At 48.3% G+C, this 14,413-nt stretch overlaps 1 protein-coding gene across 1 annotated transcript; it reads right to left on the reverse strand.

Annotated features, from left to right (window-relative positions):
* Positions 1-699: 699 nt before the first annotated feature.
* KCTD13 (potassium channel tetramerization domain containing 13) lies at positions 700-12,716 on the reverse strand (the record flags this gene model as incomplete). The annotated part of the gene is made up of 6 exons (XM_080830435.1): positions 12,307-12,716; positions 10,821-10,990; positions 2,506-2,595; positions 2,371-2,423; positions 1,550-1,745; positions 700-753 (listed from the first exon to the last, which is right to left on the reverse strand). Exons 1-6 carry the CDS (start codon positions 12,548-12,550, stop codon positions 700-702), a joined length of 807 nt encoding a protein of 268 aa, XP_080686561.1. The 5' UTR covers positions 12,551-12,716.
* Positions 12,717-14,413: the final 1,697 nt, after the last annotated feature.

Raw genomic sequence — 14,413 nt, forward strand, 5'->3', positions numbered from 1 at the left:
TGCCAAGTCTCTTGGTATGTTCTTGCATTTGACAAATACTTACTGAGTAACGGGCCCGTCCCAGGTGTCATTCTAGGCACTGGGACTATAGCAGTGAACTAAACAGAAGTTCCTGTCTGCAGGAAGTTTACATTCTAGGGGGAGGACCCAGACATACGTGTCATCAAATATAAGCCCTCAGATGGTGATAGATGTTACAGGAAAAAATATAGCAAAAAGAGAGGGTGGGGAGGCTCATAGCCACACACGTTACAACTTTAGAGAGGGTGTTCAGAGAAGGCCTCGTTGAAAGGGTGACATTCAACCAAAAGTCAGAGGAGGGGGGAAGGAGCCAGGTGGGCAAGGCGAGAAAGGGCCATCTGGGGAACAGGCAACAGCAAAGCTAAGAGCCTGGGGCAGGAGGGCACTTAGTCCAGTATTTGAAGATTGGCAGGAGGGAGGCAGAGTGGAGAGAGGATAGAAAGGGGTGAAGCGAGGAGGTGTTAGGGACAGAGGGGGTGTCGTGTGGCCTGGAGGGATGAGCTAACACAGACAGAGTTACCAAGCTGCTTGCTCACTACTGGTTTATCTTCCTGTCTTCCCACTTACAGTGGAAACTTCTTGGAAGCTGGGTCATTCATTCATGCATGCATGCATTTGATAAATGCTTCCTCGCTTCCACTGTCTGGGGCTAGAGAGATAGGAAGAAAAGCTAGAGCCCTACCCTCCAGGAGCTAACCCCGTGCTGCTGATGGGACACTCTCCTCCTGCTTGCTGCAGACAAAGACGGAAGTATGACCAGCTTTGGGGCTGTGAGAGGTTGAAAGCTCATGAGCGAAGCTGTCCCAAAGAAATCTGTGCTTGGCTTGTGTCTTACAGATTGAGCAGGAGTTCATTAGGCAGCCGGGGGTGAGGAAAAAGTCCCCGAGGAGGGACTAGCGTGTGCTAGGTGGGGAGGTACGAAGTAGCACGGGGTGCTCAGAGACCTGCGTATCTGAGGCACTTTCCTCATATCAAGGTCAGAAGGGAGCAGAGGACACGACAGAGGGCTGCTACTTCCCTAGGCCTTTCATTCACCTGGATTCCAAGCCTGGTGCTGTGCTCAGTGCAGAGGATGTTCTCAGGAACTATGTGCTGACTGCCACGTTCATGACTCAGGACTTACAAACTCAGTGTGTCCTAAGAGACCTGTGTTTTCTAAGGTCCTGAGGTTCTAAGAACCTATTGTGGGTCACGGACCCTTCTGAGAGTCTAACAGCTATGGTCCCTTCTAGATGGGAAAATGCATACACACTCCCAAACCTGCATACTGCTTCAAGACGGCCTTGAGACCCAAATGGGCTAGGTAAAGAATCCCACTCTAACCCAACACCCTCGTTTCATGGCAGAGAGACAGAGACCCGCAGGAGGAAGGTGACTTGCCCCAGGTTAACGAGACCCCGGAACTTGGAACAGCAGCTCCTGACTCCCCGGACTTTCCACCTCGTGGTCGGCCGCGCTGCCCTCTGGCCGGGGTCCGGGTGCTGCCCACCGCCACAGCCCTCCCCAACCAGGCCGAGCCCCTTCTGACCTTGGTCTGCTTCTTCTCCGTGGCATAGACAATGGAGGTGCAGCACACCTCGGCGATTTTGCGGCCCTGCCCATAGAAGGACCAGCAGCAGATCTCGTCCCCCAGGACATCCTTGAGGAAAAGCAGCCGCCCGTGGAAGCGCAGGGCCAGTTTGTCAAACAGCTCGATGTTCTTAAGGAGGTTGTCGTCTGAAGTGCTAAGGACCAGGGGGCCAGGAGGCCTTATAGCACACTGGCCTCCTTCCCTCTGCTCCCGCAGCGTGGGGGCACGCCTCGCCTGCACTCAGGTCTCCGTGCCCGGCGGGGCGCTTCCTCCGCCCGCCAGTGGATTCAGCGGGCCTCTGCGGAGCAGCAGCACCCGGGAGGGGCTACCCATGCCGGGAGGCTCTGGGGCCCTGGCAGCTTCACCTGATGCCTTAGTGGCGCCACTCCTTGTAACCGAGTGACAGCAGGCAAGTTCCTTCCCCTCTTGGCGCCCCAGTTCCCCATCTGCTCCATGGAGATAGTATGCCCTCACACAGCCACGAGGATTATGGGAGTTAACACGTGGAAAGCACCGTCCGTTGTGGAAAAGCCCCCGGCAATGCTAGCCACTCTCGCAACCCTCGCCGGAACCCGGTTTGCGGGTGAGCACACGGAGCCTCCAGGGTGACAATGACCTGCCCAAGTACCCAGAGCTGGAATCTGCATCCCGGTGGGCATTCTGCCCCTCTGTATGAGTCACAGCCCCCGCACCCCGGAGCGGCCCCCATTGGGGCGGTGCCTGAGCCCAGCACACCCCTACCCCCAGCCCAGGGCACCCCCCAGTCCCATGGCGGTCACCTGGTGTAGGAGTACTTGTTGTTACTGCGGTTGTGCAGGAGCTTCACCACGGGCTGTGGGGGGAGAGAGAAGGGTGGGGGTCAGGCTGCAGGGAGAGGCCCCTAGCCTCCACCCTACAGGGCGCAGGGGCCTCACCTTGGAGGTGCTGGCCAGGAGCTGCTGCTCCTCCCGGGGAGATGTCACCGTGGGGATGAGGCACAGCGGGGACAGGTTCTCTCTTTTTTGCTGGAGAAGAAGCGGAAGGTGGTTAACAGCACAACAAAAGGTCACTCGCTCCCCCACTTAAAGAGCCATCCAAAGGGGCTTGCTGCCTTCTGGGAAAAATCCAGACTCCTTATTGTTCCATAGAGCTCTGCAGGATCCAACCTCTCTGATCTCGTCTCTACCACTCTTCCTTGCTTGCTGGGCTTCAGCCCCACCCACCGCCTGTTCCTTGCGCCCACCCAGCCCTTCATAGTTCCCACTGCCCAGAATGGTCTCCACTGCTGCGTGCTTTGCTGGCCCCTTCATGTCTTTCAGATAACTCAGAACAGTACCCCTCAGAGGGTGCTGGCCCATCACCTAAAGCTCTCTGACTCAGCCTCCTCTCCCTCCTTTACACATTAGCAGCTCATTCTTCATGGCACTGAGTTCCTCACATTTTCTCATTTTGTTGAATGTTTGCTTATGATCCATTCTCACCGAGGGAGTGCCTAGTATACAGTGGGTGCTCAGTCTCTGTTCAATAAATGAACCTGGTTGGGTGGGATGAGTTCTGAGGCAGAACCAGATACATTGACTTCTTTCCTCTTTTCTTTCAGAATCTTTATGACAAAACCCTTCACCTCTCTCAACCAGGTCTTTTTCTCAACGGAAATTCCAGGGTTTTTTGTTTGTTTGTTTTGTTTTTAAGAAACTTATGAGACCTTTTCTAACACTGGGGACACCTGGGTGGCTCAGTTGGTTAAGCTTCTGCCTTTGGCTCAGGTCATGATCCTGGGTCCTGGGATCGAGTCCCGCATGGGGCTCCCTGCTCAGCGGGGAATCTGCTTCTCCCTCTGCCTGCCATTCCCCCTGCTTGTGTGCTCTCTCTCTGACAAATAAATAAATAAAATCTTTAAAAAAGGACCTTTCTAACATTAATATGGAAGAATAAAAGTCTATTATTACTTAAGTCGATTTTTTAAAAAAGATTTTATTTATTTATTTGACAGATAGAGATCACAAGTAGGCAGAGAGGCAGGCAGAGGGAGAGGAGGAAGCAGGCTTCCCACGGAGCAGAAAGCCCGATGTGGGGCTCGATCCCAGGACCCCATGATCATGACCTGAGCCGAAGGCAGAGGCTTTAACCCACTGAGCCACCCAGGCACCCCTGAGTCAATTTTTAAAAAGAGCCAAGAAGAAGGACTGATATTAAGATATCCTATAAAGCCATACTAATGAAAACTGGTTTTGGTTTGCAGGAACAAACCAAATGGGGTGACATAAATATATGAGAACTGATATTTATAAAGGGGACACCACATAACTGTGGGGCAAGTACAGAGTGCGTATTTGTTATTGCTGTGTAATAAGCCATCCCCAAGCTTAGCAGCTTAAAGCAACAATAAATATTTATTATCTTGGTTTCTGTGGGTTAGGAATTCAGGAGTGGTTTAGCTGGGTCGTTCTGGCATAGGGGTCTGTCTTGAGGTTGTAGCCAAGTCAGCCAGTGCTGCAGGAATCTAAAGGCATGCCTGGGTCCAGAGGATGTGTGTCTGAGAAAGCTTATTCACATGGCTGGCAAGTTCATGACAGCTATCTGCAGGAAACATCGGATCCCTGTCATCTGGACCTCTCGAGTCACTCGAGTGTCCTTCCAACGTGGCAGCTGGCTGCTCTGGAGCAAATAATTCGGGAGAGTAAGGTCGAGGCTTCAGTATCTTTTAGGACCTGGTTTGTCAGCCCTGTTCCATGTGAAAGGGAAGTACACGAAAGAATGAGTACTAGGGAGTGAGAATCACTGGGGACTGCCTCTGGAGGCTGGCTCCACAGGCCACCTTCTGGCCCCTTTGATTCAAATCCTTCCCATTGAAAAGCACGCTCACCCCCTCCCAAAACCCCCAAAGTCTCATCCCTTTAGAGCATCAGCTTGAAGTACAGAATCCTGTCACCTAAGTCAGTCTAGGGGGTGGGGTGAGGCTCCTTGGGTGTAGTTCCTTAGTTATAACTCCTTAAGTACATTTCTTCTTGATTTGATGACCTGTGAACTAAAGAGACATATCTCTCCCATAAACCTCATGCGCAGTGGTGGAACAGGCATGAGGATAACCAGTAGGGGACTCTCAGGTAGGTAGCATACAGAAGTCTCTGCTTCAAAGAAATTCTGCAATCCAGTCGGACAAATATTGGGAGCTCTCTAATGCCTACTCTTGCCAGAAATGATTCTTTACGGCTCTTGGCTCTGCCCTGAGTCAGCCTTCCTTTTCCGTGAAAGACAGTCCCAGTCCATGCTTGCAGCTACATGTTTTCCTGCCTGTAGAGCTTCGGGGCCCCAAAGGCCTCTTGTCTTGCACTGTCTCTGTCACTTTTGGTCCAAGCTGGCAGGGTCTCCGCCAATGTAATTCTTGCAAAAACTTAATGGATAGATATTCATGAAGTGAGTCTTGGGGTTCAGTTCATTGGAAAGATGTCACACCCACAAATCTCTGTGAGATACACTCCCCTCTACTTTGGGCATGTGCTGAGATGACTGAGAGGTACCACTGTTGTCCGATCAACGGGGCTCCGAGGCATCTTCTGGGATATTTCTGAGGTCTTAACAAAGGCTTTTATAACTACATCCTCGACTTCATCTTCAGACCAAGTTTTATTGAGAATGCCCTGTGTTTGATCTTTGCTAGGAAGCCATTTGGGAATTGTAACATCGTGTGTTATCTGGAAAGGTTGGGACTTTTCAAACCCAGTAATTCTGGCCTCCTTGTTCAATTGTTTTCCCTCTTTCTTATCCTCTCTTTTTCTGTTTTACTATCAGCAACAAGAAACCCAGTGGCCCCTTCAACATTCTGGAAACTTCGTTAGCAACATTACCAGCTCATTAGGTACTTTTTATATTTTCTAGATTACTGTGGGAGACAGTGTTACCAAAATCCTGCCTCTACATGACAAGGGTTCCCCTTGCACCAGTTTCTAGTAACATTTTCCCTGCTGCAGCCTCCTCTGAGGTCATCGGGCTTCCATGAACAGACCCTCTAAAGCTCTTCAGGCTTTCATTAACATTCTCCTTGAAGTCCTGCCAACGGGTGCCCACTTCCCAGTTCTACAGCCACTCCTACGTTTTAGGTTTTTGGTACCACAGAACCCCACCCAGATACCAAATCTGTTATCCACTGCTGGGTAACAAATTACTACAAATTTAGCAGCTTAAAACAGTAAACTTTTATTATCACACAGTTTCTGTGAGCTGGGAACTTGAGATTGGTTAGTTGGGTGGTCTGGACCAGGTTGGGAGTCCAGATGTTGGCCTGGGCTGTAGTTACATGAAGACTTGACTGGATCTTGAGAGAATCTGCTTGAGATAGTTCACCCATATGGCTGGGGGTCTGCTGGCTATGGACAGGGGCCTTCCGTTCCTCAACAAGTAAACTCTCCCCTGCGCTGACCGGCTGTCTATATGTGGCAGCTGGTTTCCCCCAGAATGAGTGATCCGAGATGGAGGCAAAATTGCAATGGCTTTTATGACCTAGCTTTAGAAGTCACACACTATCACTTCTGCAATATCCTACTGGTTACATAGGTCAGCTCTATTCAGTGTAGGAGGTGAACACACAAGAGCCTGAATGAGGAGGAAGCGAGAATTGCTGGTGGCTGTCTTGGACACTGGCTACCACAGAAAGTTTAGTAGATGGCACTGGAAAAACTAGCTCACTCTCTGGAGGACGAAAAATTGTTAAATCCCTTCATAATTCACATTTATAACAGTGAATTCCATTTAGATTAAAAGACCCATATATGAAAGATAATAAAGCTAATAAAAGATGTAGACAGAATGGAAAAAAACCTTCAATAAGACCCTACAAGGATATACCATTAAGCAAAAAAAAAAAGGAACTTGACATTAAAATCAAGATTTTCTCCAGTTGACAATGGAAACTGTAACTTTACAAATAATCCCAGGTGGGGCGCCTGGGGGGCTCAGCTGTTAAGCGTCTGCCTTCGGCTCAGGTCATGATCCTAGGGTCATGGGATTGAGCCCCATATTGGGCTCCCTGCTCAGCAGGAGGCCTGCTTTCCCTCTCCCACTCCCCCTGCTTATGTTCCTGCTCTTGTGTGTGCTCTCTGTCAAGTGAATAAATAAAATCTTTGAAAAAAACAAACAAATAATCCCAGGTAATAACTCTGAAGGAATGACAGAATTATAATTACAACGCTAATGAAATTAATTGATTCAGATTAAGGATTCTCACTTGGTGTGTGGTTGATAGGTAACTGCCATTCACACAGTGCCTAAACAATATCACACAGGTTACGTTATGGTTGGTAACAAGGAAGTCTGATTATAATGGAGGGATCCAGTCATCATCACCTGAATCTAGGGGCCAAATGTGAGCATTACTAATATTACTAATATTAACATTATGGATCTCTCAGTACAACACAAAATGAAATATATAAAATTACCTAAAAAGGGGGCGCCTGGGTGGCTCAGTGGGTTAAAGCCTCTGCCTTCGGCTTAGGTCATGATCTCAGGGTCCTGGGATCGAGCCCCGCATCAGGCTCTCTGCTCAGCAGGAAGCCTACTTCCCACTCCCTCTCCTTCTGCCTGCCTCTCTGCCTACTTGTGATCTCTATCTGTCATATAAATAAATAAAATCTTTAAAAAAATTACCTAAAACATATTCTAATCAAAATGTTTAGGGGCGCCTGGGTGGTTCAGTGGGTTAAGCCTCTGCCTTCGGCTCAGGTCGTGGTCTCAGGGTCCTGGGATGGAGCCCTGCATCGGGCTCTCTGCTCAGCCGGGAGCCTGCTTCCCCGTCTCTCTATCTCTGCCTGCCTCTCTGCCTACTTGTGATTTCTGTCTGTCAAATAAATAAATAAAATCTTAAAAAAAAAAATGTTTAGCATCAAGACTTTAAATCTACTGTTGGGGCGCCTGGCTGGCTCAGTTGGAAGAGCATGTGACTCTTGATCTCAGGGTCATGAGTTCAAGCTCCATGTTGGGTCCAGAGATTACTATAAACATAAACTTTAAAAATAAATAAATCTACTGTCTAGTATACAGAAAACTCAGAACAAGGTATAGTACCAAACCAAATGATACCATAATGAAACAATGAGGCAAATTTGGAAAGTGGGTCATTGTGCAGGACAACTGCGAACTCTTTTAACAAGCCAGCATTATTAAAAAAGGGATGGTTCGGGGTTGGAAGAGACTTAAAGAACATAATAACCAGATGTAATGCAAGGATCTAGACTGGGTCCTGGTTTAGATGAATCAGGTAAAAAAGATCTTTCTGGAACAAATGGAGAGATTTGTGTATACGCTGGATTTTAGATAAGAAGAAATTTTATTGACATGGAAAGATGGCAATTATTAACAAACAAAAAAAAGCAAACTACAAAACAGCACATATAGCATGAGCATATATATTTTAGCAAATATGCAAACACACACACACACACACACACCCCTGAAAGGATATTTGGAGCTTTTATTTTTTTGATTATCTGTGTTTTCTAAACTTCTACAATACATATATGTATAGAGAGAGATAGATATAGATACAGATATACTGCTTTAAAAACAATAAATGGTTATAATAAAAAAAAAACAAGGATTTCTATTCAACAAAAGATGCCACAGACAGGTGACATTTTAAGAGAAAATATTGGCGACAACTAAAACTAACTAGAAATTATCTGAAACAGACTGTCTCAACCAGGATTCCTCACCTGAATCTCAAAATCCAGCAAATAAATAATCTGAGTACCTGTTTTCTCAACTCTTCCGAGGATGACAGGAAAACAGTACCATTCTTAGAGGCACACGAGGAAAGTAAATTTATTACGTACAATACATGTCTTAGGGCTTAATTCTCCCTAGGAACTAAACTAAAATAGGCAAGGATCTTCTGCAAAGCAACAAGAGAAAGATAGAAAACTCAGTAGAAAATTTGGTCAAGAATATGAATAGGCTCTAAAAGAAAAAAAAAAAAGAATATGAATAGGCAATTCACGGAAGGGGAAACCACAAAAAAAAAATGAAAGCTGCTCAATCTCATTAGTAATCAGAGGCATGCAAATTAAAATGAGATCACTCTATACCAATCAGCTTGGCAAAATTAGAACACTGGCTGATGCCATGTGTTGCTGAGAATATGCAGAAACGGGATCCCTGATGGCATGCAGACCAGGAGTACCAGTGCTCCGGTCATTCGGGGGAGTAATCTGATGATCTCTGTGCAATTCCCCTGTGTGTGTTCTGTGACCCTGAAGTTCCACTCCCAGCTACAAACCTGAGAAACCCCGGCCCAGGACCCACAAGGATGCTCATGATGGCAGGTGGCATCGTTTGCAGAGGAAGGAAGGTGGAGGCAATCTAGGTCTCCAGCCTCAGGGGAACGTATAAATAAAATACAGTGAATACACGCCATAGATTCTTGCGCAGCGGTTAGAAGCAAAGAACTAAACGTACAAACAGCGGCATGAAGATATCTCGAAAGAGGTGTTGAATTAAGAAACAGAACACACAATCCATAGCTCAATGCCATTTATAGAAATTGAAAACGAATACATATACAAAACGAGGTTCATAGCTTTTCAAGGGTACAAACATAATCCAAGTATATTTAGCAAAACATTAGAATTGGAGGGGTAGCTATGGGTAAAAGGGAAGCGGGCAAGGGACTGGGAGGAAAGGGGAAAAATAAAAAGAGAAGACTGGTAGAGACCAATGATGATTAAGTACCACACTCTGAGGATGAACTTAATTCTCTATACCTGAATCTTAAAAGCAAAAACCAAAACCTCCAAATGAACAAGCCAGCTGAGGATGGGAATGGTGTCAGGGAAACCTGGAAAGGAGGCAGCTGGAGCAGAGGGAAAAGCACTGAACCTGGGAGTCAGATAACCAGGGGCTGGCTCTGAGCTTTGCGGCTTACTAGCTGGCTCTTTGACCTTGGATACATCCCCAACCTCCCACCGCCTACGTATCAAACAGGGATACAAGATGTACACACAAGCAGATAGCAGAATCACTCCCAACACACAGCAGGTGGGAGGTACCGCTGGATAAATGTACAACTACAGAGCAGGAACCCACTTTGAAGATCACCGAGTTCCGTGGTTTTCCAACTGCAAGTTGTGACCCATTCATGGGTCCTGAAATTAGTTTAGTGGGCCCCAAAGAGCATTCAAAAGAAAGAAAACAATATACCAGCATGTATTTCACTAAAAGTATCATTTTATAAAACTCTTACTTAAGTTATATATATGTGAGTATAAAATGCATTTTTTTCCCTATGGGATGCAGTTTGAAAAACATGGATATTGCCCAAAGGAATGCTGTACTTTTGAATTTCATGAGCCAGTAAGTATTCACCAAGCCAACAGAAAGTTGTTCATAGTTGCCACTTTTTAATATATAAAGGGCATCAAAAAAGAAACTCTCATCTCCTATTAATATTATATCATAAAGGAAAGGACATTCTTAACATTATAAAAACACAATAAAAGACTTTATGTAAAATTCATTACACTGTACCTATTTCTCGTTTCCCTATCTTTCGGAACAGGAGGAGAGAATGCCAGAAGTAGGAAATAACTCAATCAAGGTCATTCAGCTGTGGTAGAGGTGATGCTTAACCCACAGGTCCTGGCTATGCCTTCTAAGCTCTTCTCCTCAGAACCCTAAGAGATCCACAGAAGAGAAGCCCAGCAGTTGGGGCTGTGGAACCCCCAACCTGTTTTATTGGGAGCAGCTCTGCTTCTAAGATTTCATTGCTAAAAAAAAAGTTAAAAACACAAAAACAAAGCCTGGCTGGGGGTGGAATGCTGCCTCCCAGGATAAGACCAAAACAGCGAGGTCATTATATTCTAATTTAAATTTAGATTATTTTTTTCCTAGGGAGTTATTTAAGATTTCTGAGCAAGGGGGAGAATAGATTGCGATTGTGTTGAAGGATCATCACTCAGGTGGTAGTGTGAATGCCAGATTAGCCGGGGAGGAAGAGCAAGGAGAGAGCAGTCATTTAACTACTGCAACCGTCCCAGCACGAGGTGGTGAGGGAGGTCCTTCTTGAGGCAGCAGGGACACAGAGGAAAGCACCCCCCAATTTTCTGTGGTCATGGCTAGTCACAGCCAGGCCATAGGCAGCCTCTCCAGACACTACCCCATAGGCTGCCTCCCTTCTATTTTTTTAATGTCCCAGTATCTAACTGCTCGGGCAGCTCTCCAGAGACATGGGCATAGGGCAGGATTCAGGGCCCCTCACCTGCAATGCTAGCTGGCAGTCCTCAATCAGGCCCTGTACCAGGTAGTAGCGTGCTTCGCCTAGTAGCTCCCCCAGTTCTCTGGTACTCTCAGGTAGTGGCACGGACCCATCCCGCAGGTAGTTGAGGATTGTACCAAAGTGGCGGCCGCTCCGGTCAATCAGCACCCAACCTGGTGGAATGGAGAGAGGCAGGAGGAAGGACGGCTTTGTAGGGGGCCCTGGAGCTACTAAATTCTCATGAAAAACAGATTCCAAAGCTACAAGTCTGAATACTGATCTGTCTCAAACCTCTGCCATGTCCAAGAAAATCCCTTTGAAACATCTCCAGTGAGTTCTCCCATAGACCCTTTTTAAACATTTGTAGAGAATTTAATCCCTTCCAACTCTCTTCTACATTGAAAAAAAGTTCCCACCACGAGAAAATGATTATAGATTACCTTATCAACAAACTTGAACCTTTAGTATTAATCCTGACCATCCTATTTAATTAAAATATCTATCCCACCGTCAGGTTCACTACCATTTTAACCTTTATATATTTCATAGAACTTATTATTATCTGCAATTACATGTATTTTTTGTATGTGTATTTGGTCATTATTTTCCTTCTGCCCCCACAAAAAAGTAAAGTCCGTAAGACTAACCCTGTCTGATTCATTTACCAAAGCAGCTCTGGCGCTTTACAAATACTTGCTGAATAAATAAATTACTTCTGAAACTTCAGATATTTGAAGACTGAACTCCACCTCCCGAAGAACTTTAATTTTCTTGCTCTTACAATACTTGTTATACCCCTCTGAATACCTTCCCCCACCTTCATACAAATTTTACAGTTCTGCCTGGGCATGTGGGTCCCATCCCTGAAAGCAACACTCCACGAAGATAAGGTTCACCTGCCAAAGAGAACTGTCCACCCTCCTCTCTGGTGTCCATGGCAAACCCCAAAACAGCCTTTTCCTACAATCTGCATTTACAGGTGGATCCCTGGAGTAAGCGTACAGGGAACTGTGTTAGAGGAACATAGAGCCAGACAACTGCTCCAGGCTGGCGGTTAGCAGTGCTGAGGCAGAGAGGCAAACCTAAGGCTGGGCAATTGGAAGGTACGTGGAGGTTGCCTGGAAGGGTGCTGCTGACATCAGGGCTGGTTCCCAAGTCGTCTGAGCTGAAGAATAAAGGGTGGGAGAATTGGAAAGGACTGGTAACAAAAATTCTGAAGCGACATGTTTAATTACTTACCACAGCGCCTACTGGAGGGGGGCGTGTGATGTTCCATAGACGCTAGTTATTGCTGGGGGTGAAGGACTGAGCGGAGCGGGGTTATGAATGAGAAAGGGGAGATGAGACGGGACGTGGGGCAGGAGGGCGGTGAAATGAGTTGACTGGACGGTAGAGAGACGACAGAGGGGGTATGGGGAGACTGGGCGAGGGAAGGCAGACGGGAATCTGGAGGATAAGGGACCACACAGGTAAGGGCGGCGCGGCGTACCTCCCGCGTCCGTGAGCACCTCCGCGCGGCCGCTGAACATGGCCTTGAGCATGGTGTCCTGTCCCGTGAGGGTGCGAAGCGTGGTGTAGTGCAGCGAGCCGCCCACGTTCAGCTTCACGTACTTGCTGTTCGGGGTCAGGGGCTTGAGACCGTAAGCGGCGGAGCCAGTCTCGAGACCCGAGGGCTTAGGGGCTTCCAGGGACGGGGCCTCGGCTACCGCCGGGCCCGAGGCCTCGGCCGACATGCCAGGGAGTGGCGGCGGACGGGGACCCTAAGCTTTCTCCCGCCCTCCGGCGGCTCCCAAAGGCCCCGAGACCGGAGCCCTAGAGCCAGACCTCCCGGCCCGCACGCCCACACGCCGCCGCTACCCAGCCGCACTGGCTCTAAGCCCCATCGCGCCGGAGCCGCCCGGAAGCCCGGGCCGAGCAGCTGCGCAGGCGCGGCAAGGTCCCGCCCCCGCCCTCGAGCGCCGGCGGTGCGGAGCATGCGTGGTGGCCTTGGACCCGTTGAGAGGTAGCACGCCGCCTTTGGCGGGGTGGGGTGGCCGCGAGGTGCGCTCCTCCCGCGAGTCCCAGACCCTGGTTGGAGGACGCGCCCCGCCACTGCCTGTTGTAGAAAGCGAGGTCTCCGCCGGGTGGTTGGTTGGGTCTTTGCTCTCAGAGGGCTTCGCGGGTGTGAAGGCCGAGGTTTCCCGCCTGCCATCCCCGCGCTTTTGACAGACTAAGGAGAGCTTGGAACAAAGCACCAGGGGAGACGTGTACAAGAGGCTAAAGTGTGGGAGCCTCCTAGAGGAGGTGACAGTAGTGCTAGGGCATGCAGGGTGTGAGTAGGTAAGGTCGTCAGGGAGGGCGTCCCTGAGGAGGTGATGCAGAGCTGAAGCTGAGAAGACTGGGCCACATGGAGGTGTGAAGGAGGAGGGCTCCAGGCAGAGGGAAGGGCGCACACACAGACCCCAGGCAGCCACACGCCTGGTGGTTCTGAGGAGCAGAATGAATGGCACGGGTGGCTGCAGCGTGCCAAACAAAGGTCTTAGAATCCCAGCTAAGATCCGGAGGCACCCAGGCCCGCGGCGGGGGGGGGGGGGGGGGGGGGGAGGGAAGAAGACAGGAACACGTTATTGACAAGAAAGTGTGCTGGGAAGTGTTATATCTGACTGGATCTACGTTCTGTTGAGAAGCTGATACTTCAGAAATGTAACAGGATCTTAATGTCTAGTGTGGGGTTTGCTGGAAGGAAATTTTTTAAAAAAGATTTTGTTTATTTGTTTGACCGAGATCGCAAGTAGGCAGAGAGGCAGTCAGAGAGAAGGGGGAGAAGCAGGCTCCCTGCTGAGCAGAGAGCCCGATGCAGGGACTCGATTCCAGGACCTGAGATCATGACCTGAGCTGAAGGCAGAAGCTTTAACCCACTGAGCCACCCAGGCGCCCTGCTGGAAGGAAAATTTAAACAGAGTTGTAATTTCCAACCTGCCACCAGTTCACTGGGTGATCCTCGGCAAGTCACCTTTCTCCGGGCTTGGTTTGTATTTTGTTTAGTCAGGGGCACAGGTTTCAATGCCAGGGGGTAGTTAGGAGTGCAAATGAGTGGGGTGGGGCATTATAAGATATTGGGGATTAAGGGGGCCTGTGGTGACACAGAGAGCTCGTATTTTACCAAAAGGGGTTCCCAATTCTGATTTTTCAAGTGTAACTGGTGAAAAAGAGAAAAGCACCCCATGGCTGCTGGGAGCTGGTTTACACTCTCCCTCTGGAAGCGTTGGTAATGCTAGGAGCTGGCCTGGCCCGATCAGCTAGGCTATGGTGTTATCCTGTTGAACATCAACAAGTTCACAGAACACCAACACCAGACAAAGGCGCTCTCTGATGGATTGAGAGAAAGACCATTTCATAATCATGTCTGAACACAAAAACAAGAACATTGCCCAAACCACAAAAATGACCAAACATAACCTCTACCCCCACAGTTTGAGTGACTGCTGCTTTTTTACGCAAGAGCAGCTTTAATCCCTGATCGATTCCTCCTAATTTCTAGATTAAAATTATTAAAATAACTAAAAAGAATTATCCCCACTTCCTAACAATATCCAACCTAGAGCAAATCTCCCTTC

The sequence above is a fragment of the Martes martes genome (genome assembly GCF_963455335.1).
Source record: "Martes martes genome assembly, chromosome: 18".
NCBI lineage: Eukaryota > Metazoa > Chordata > Mammalia > Carnivora > Mustelidae > Martes > Martes martes.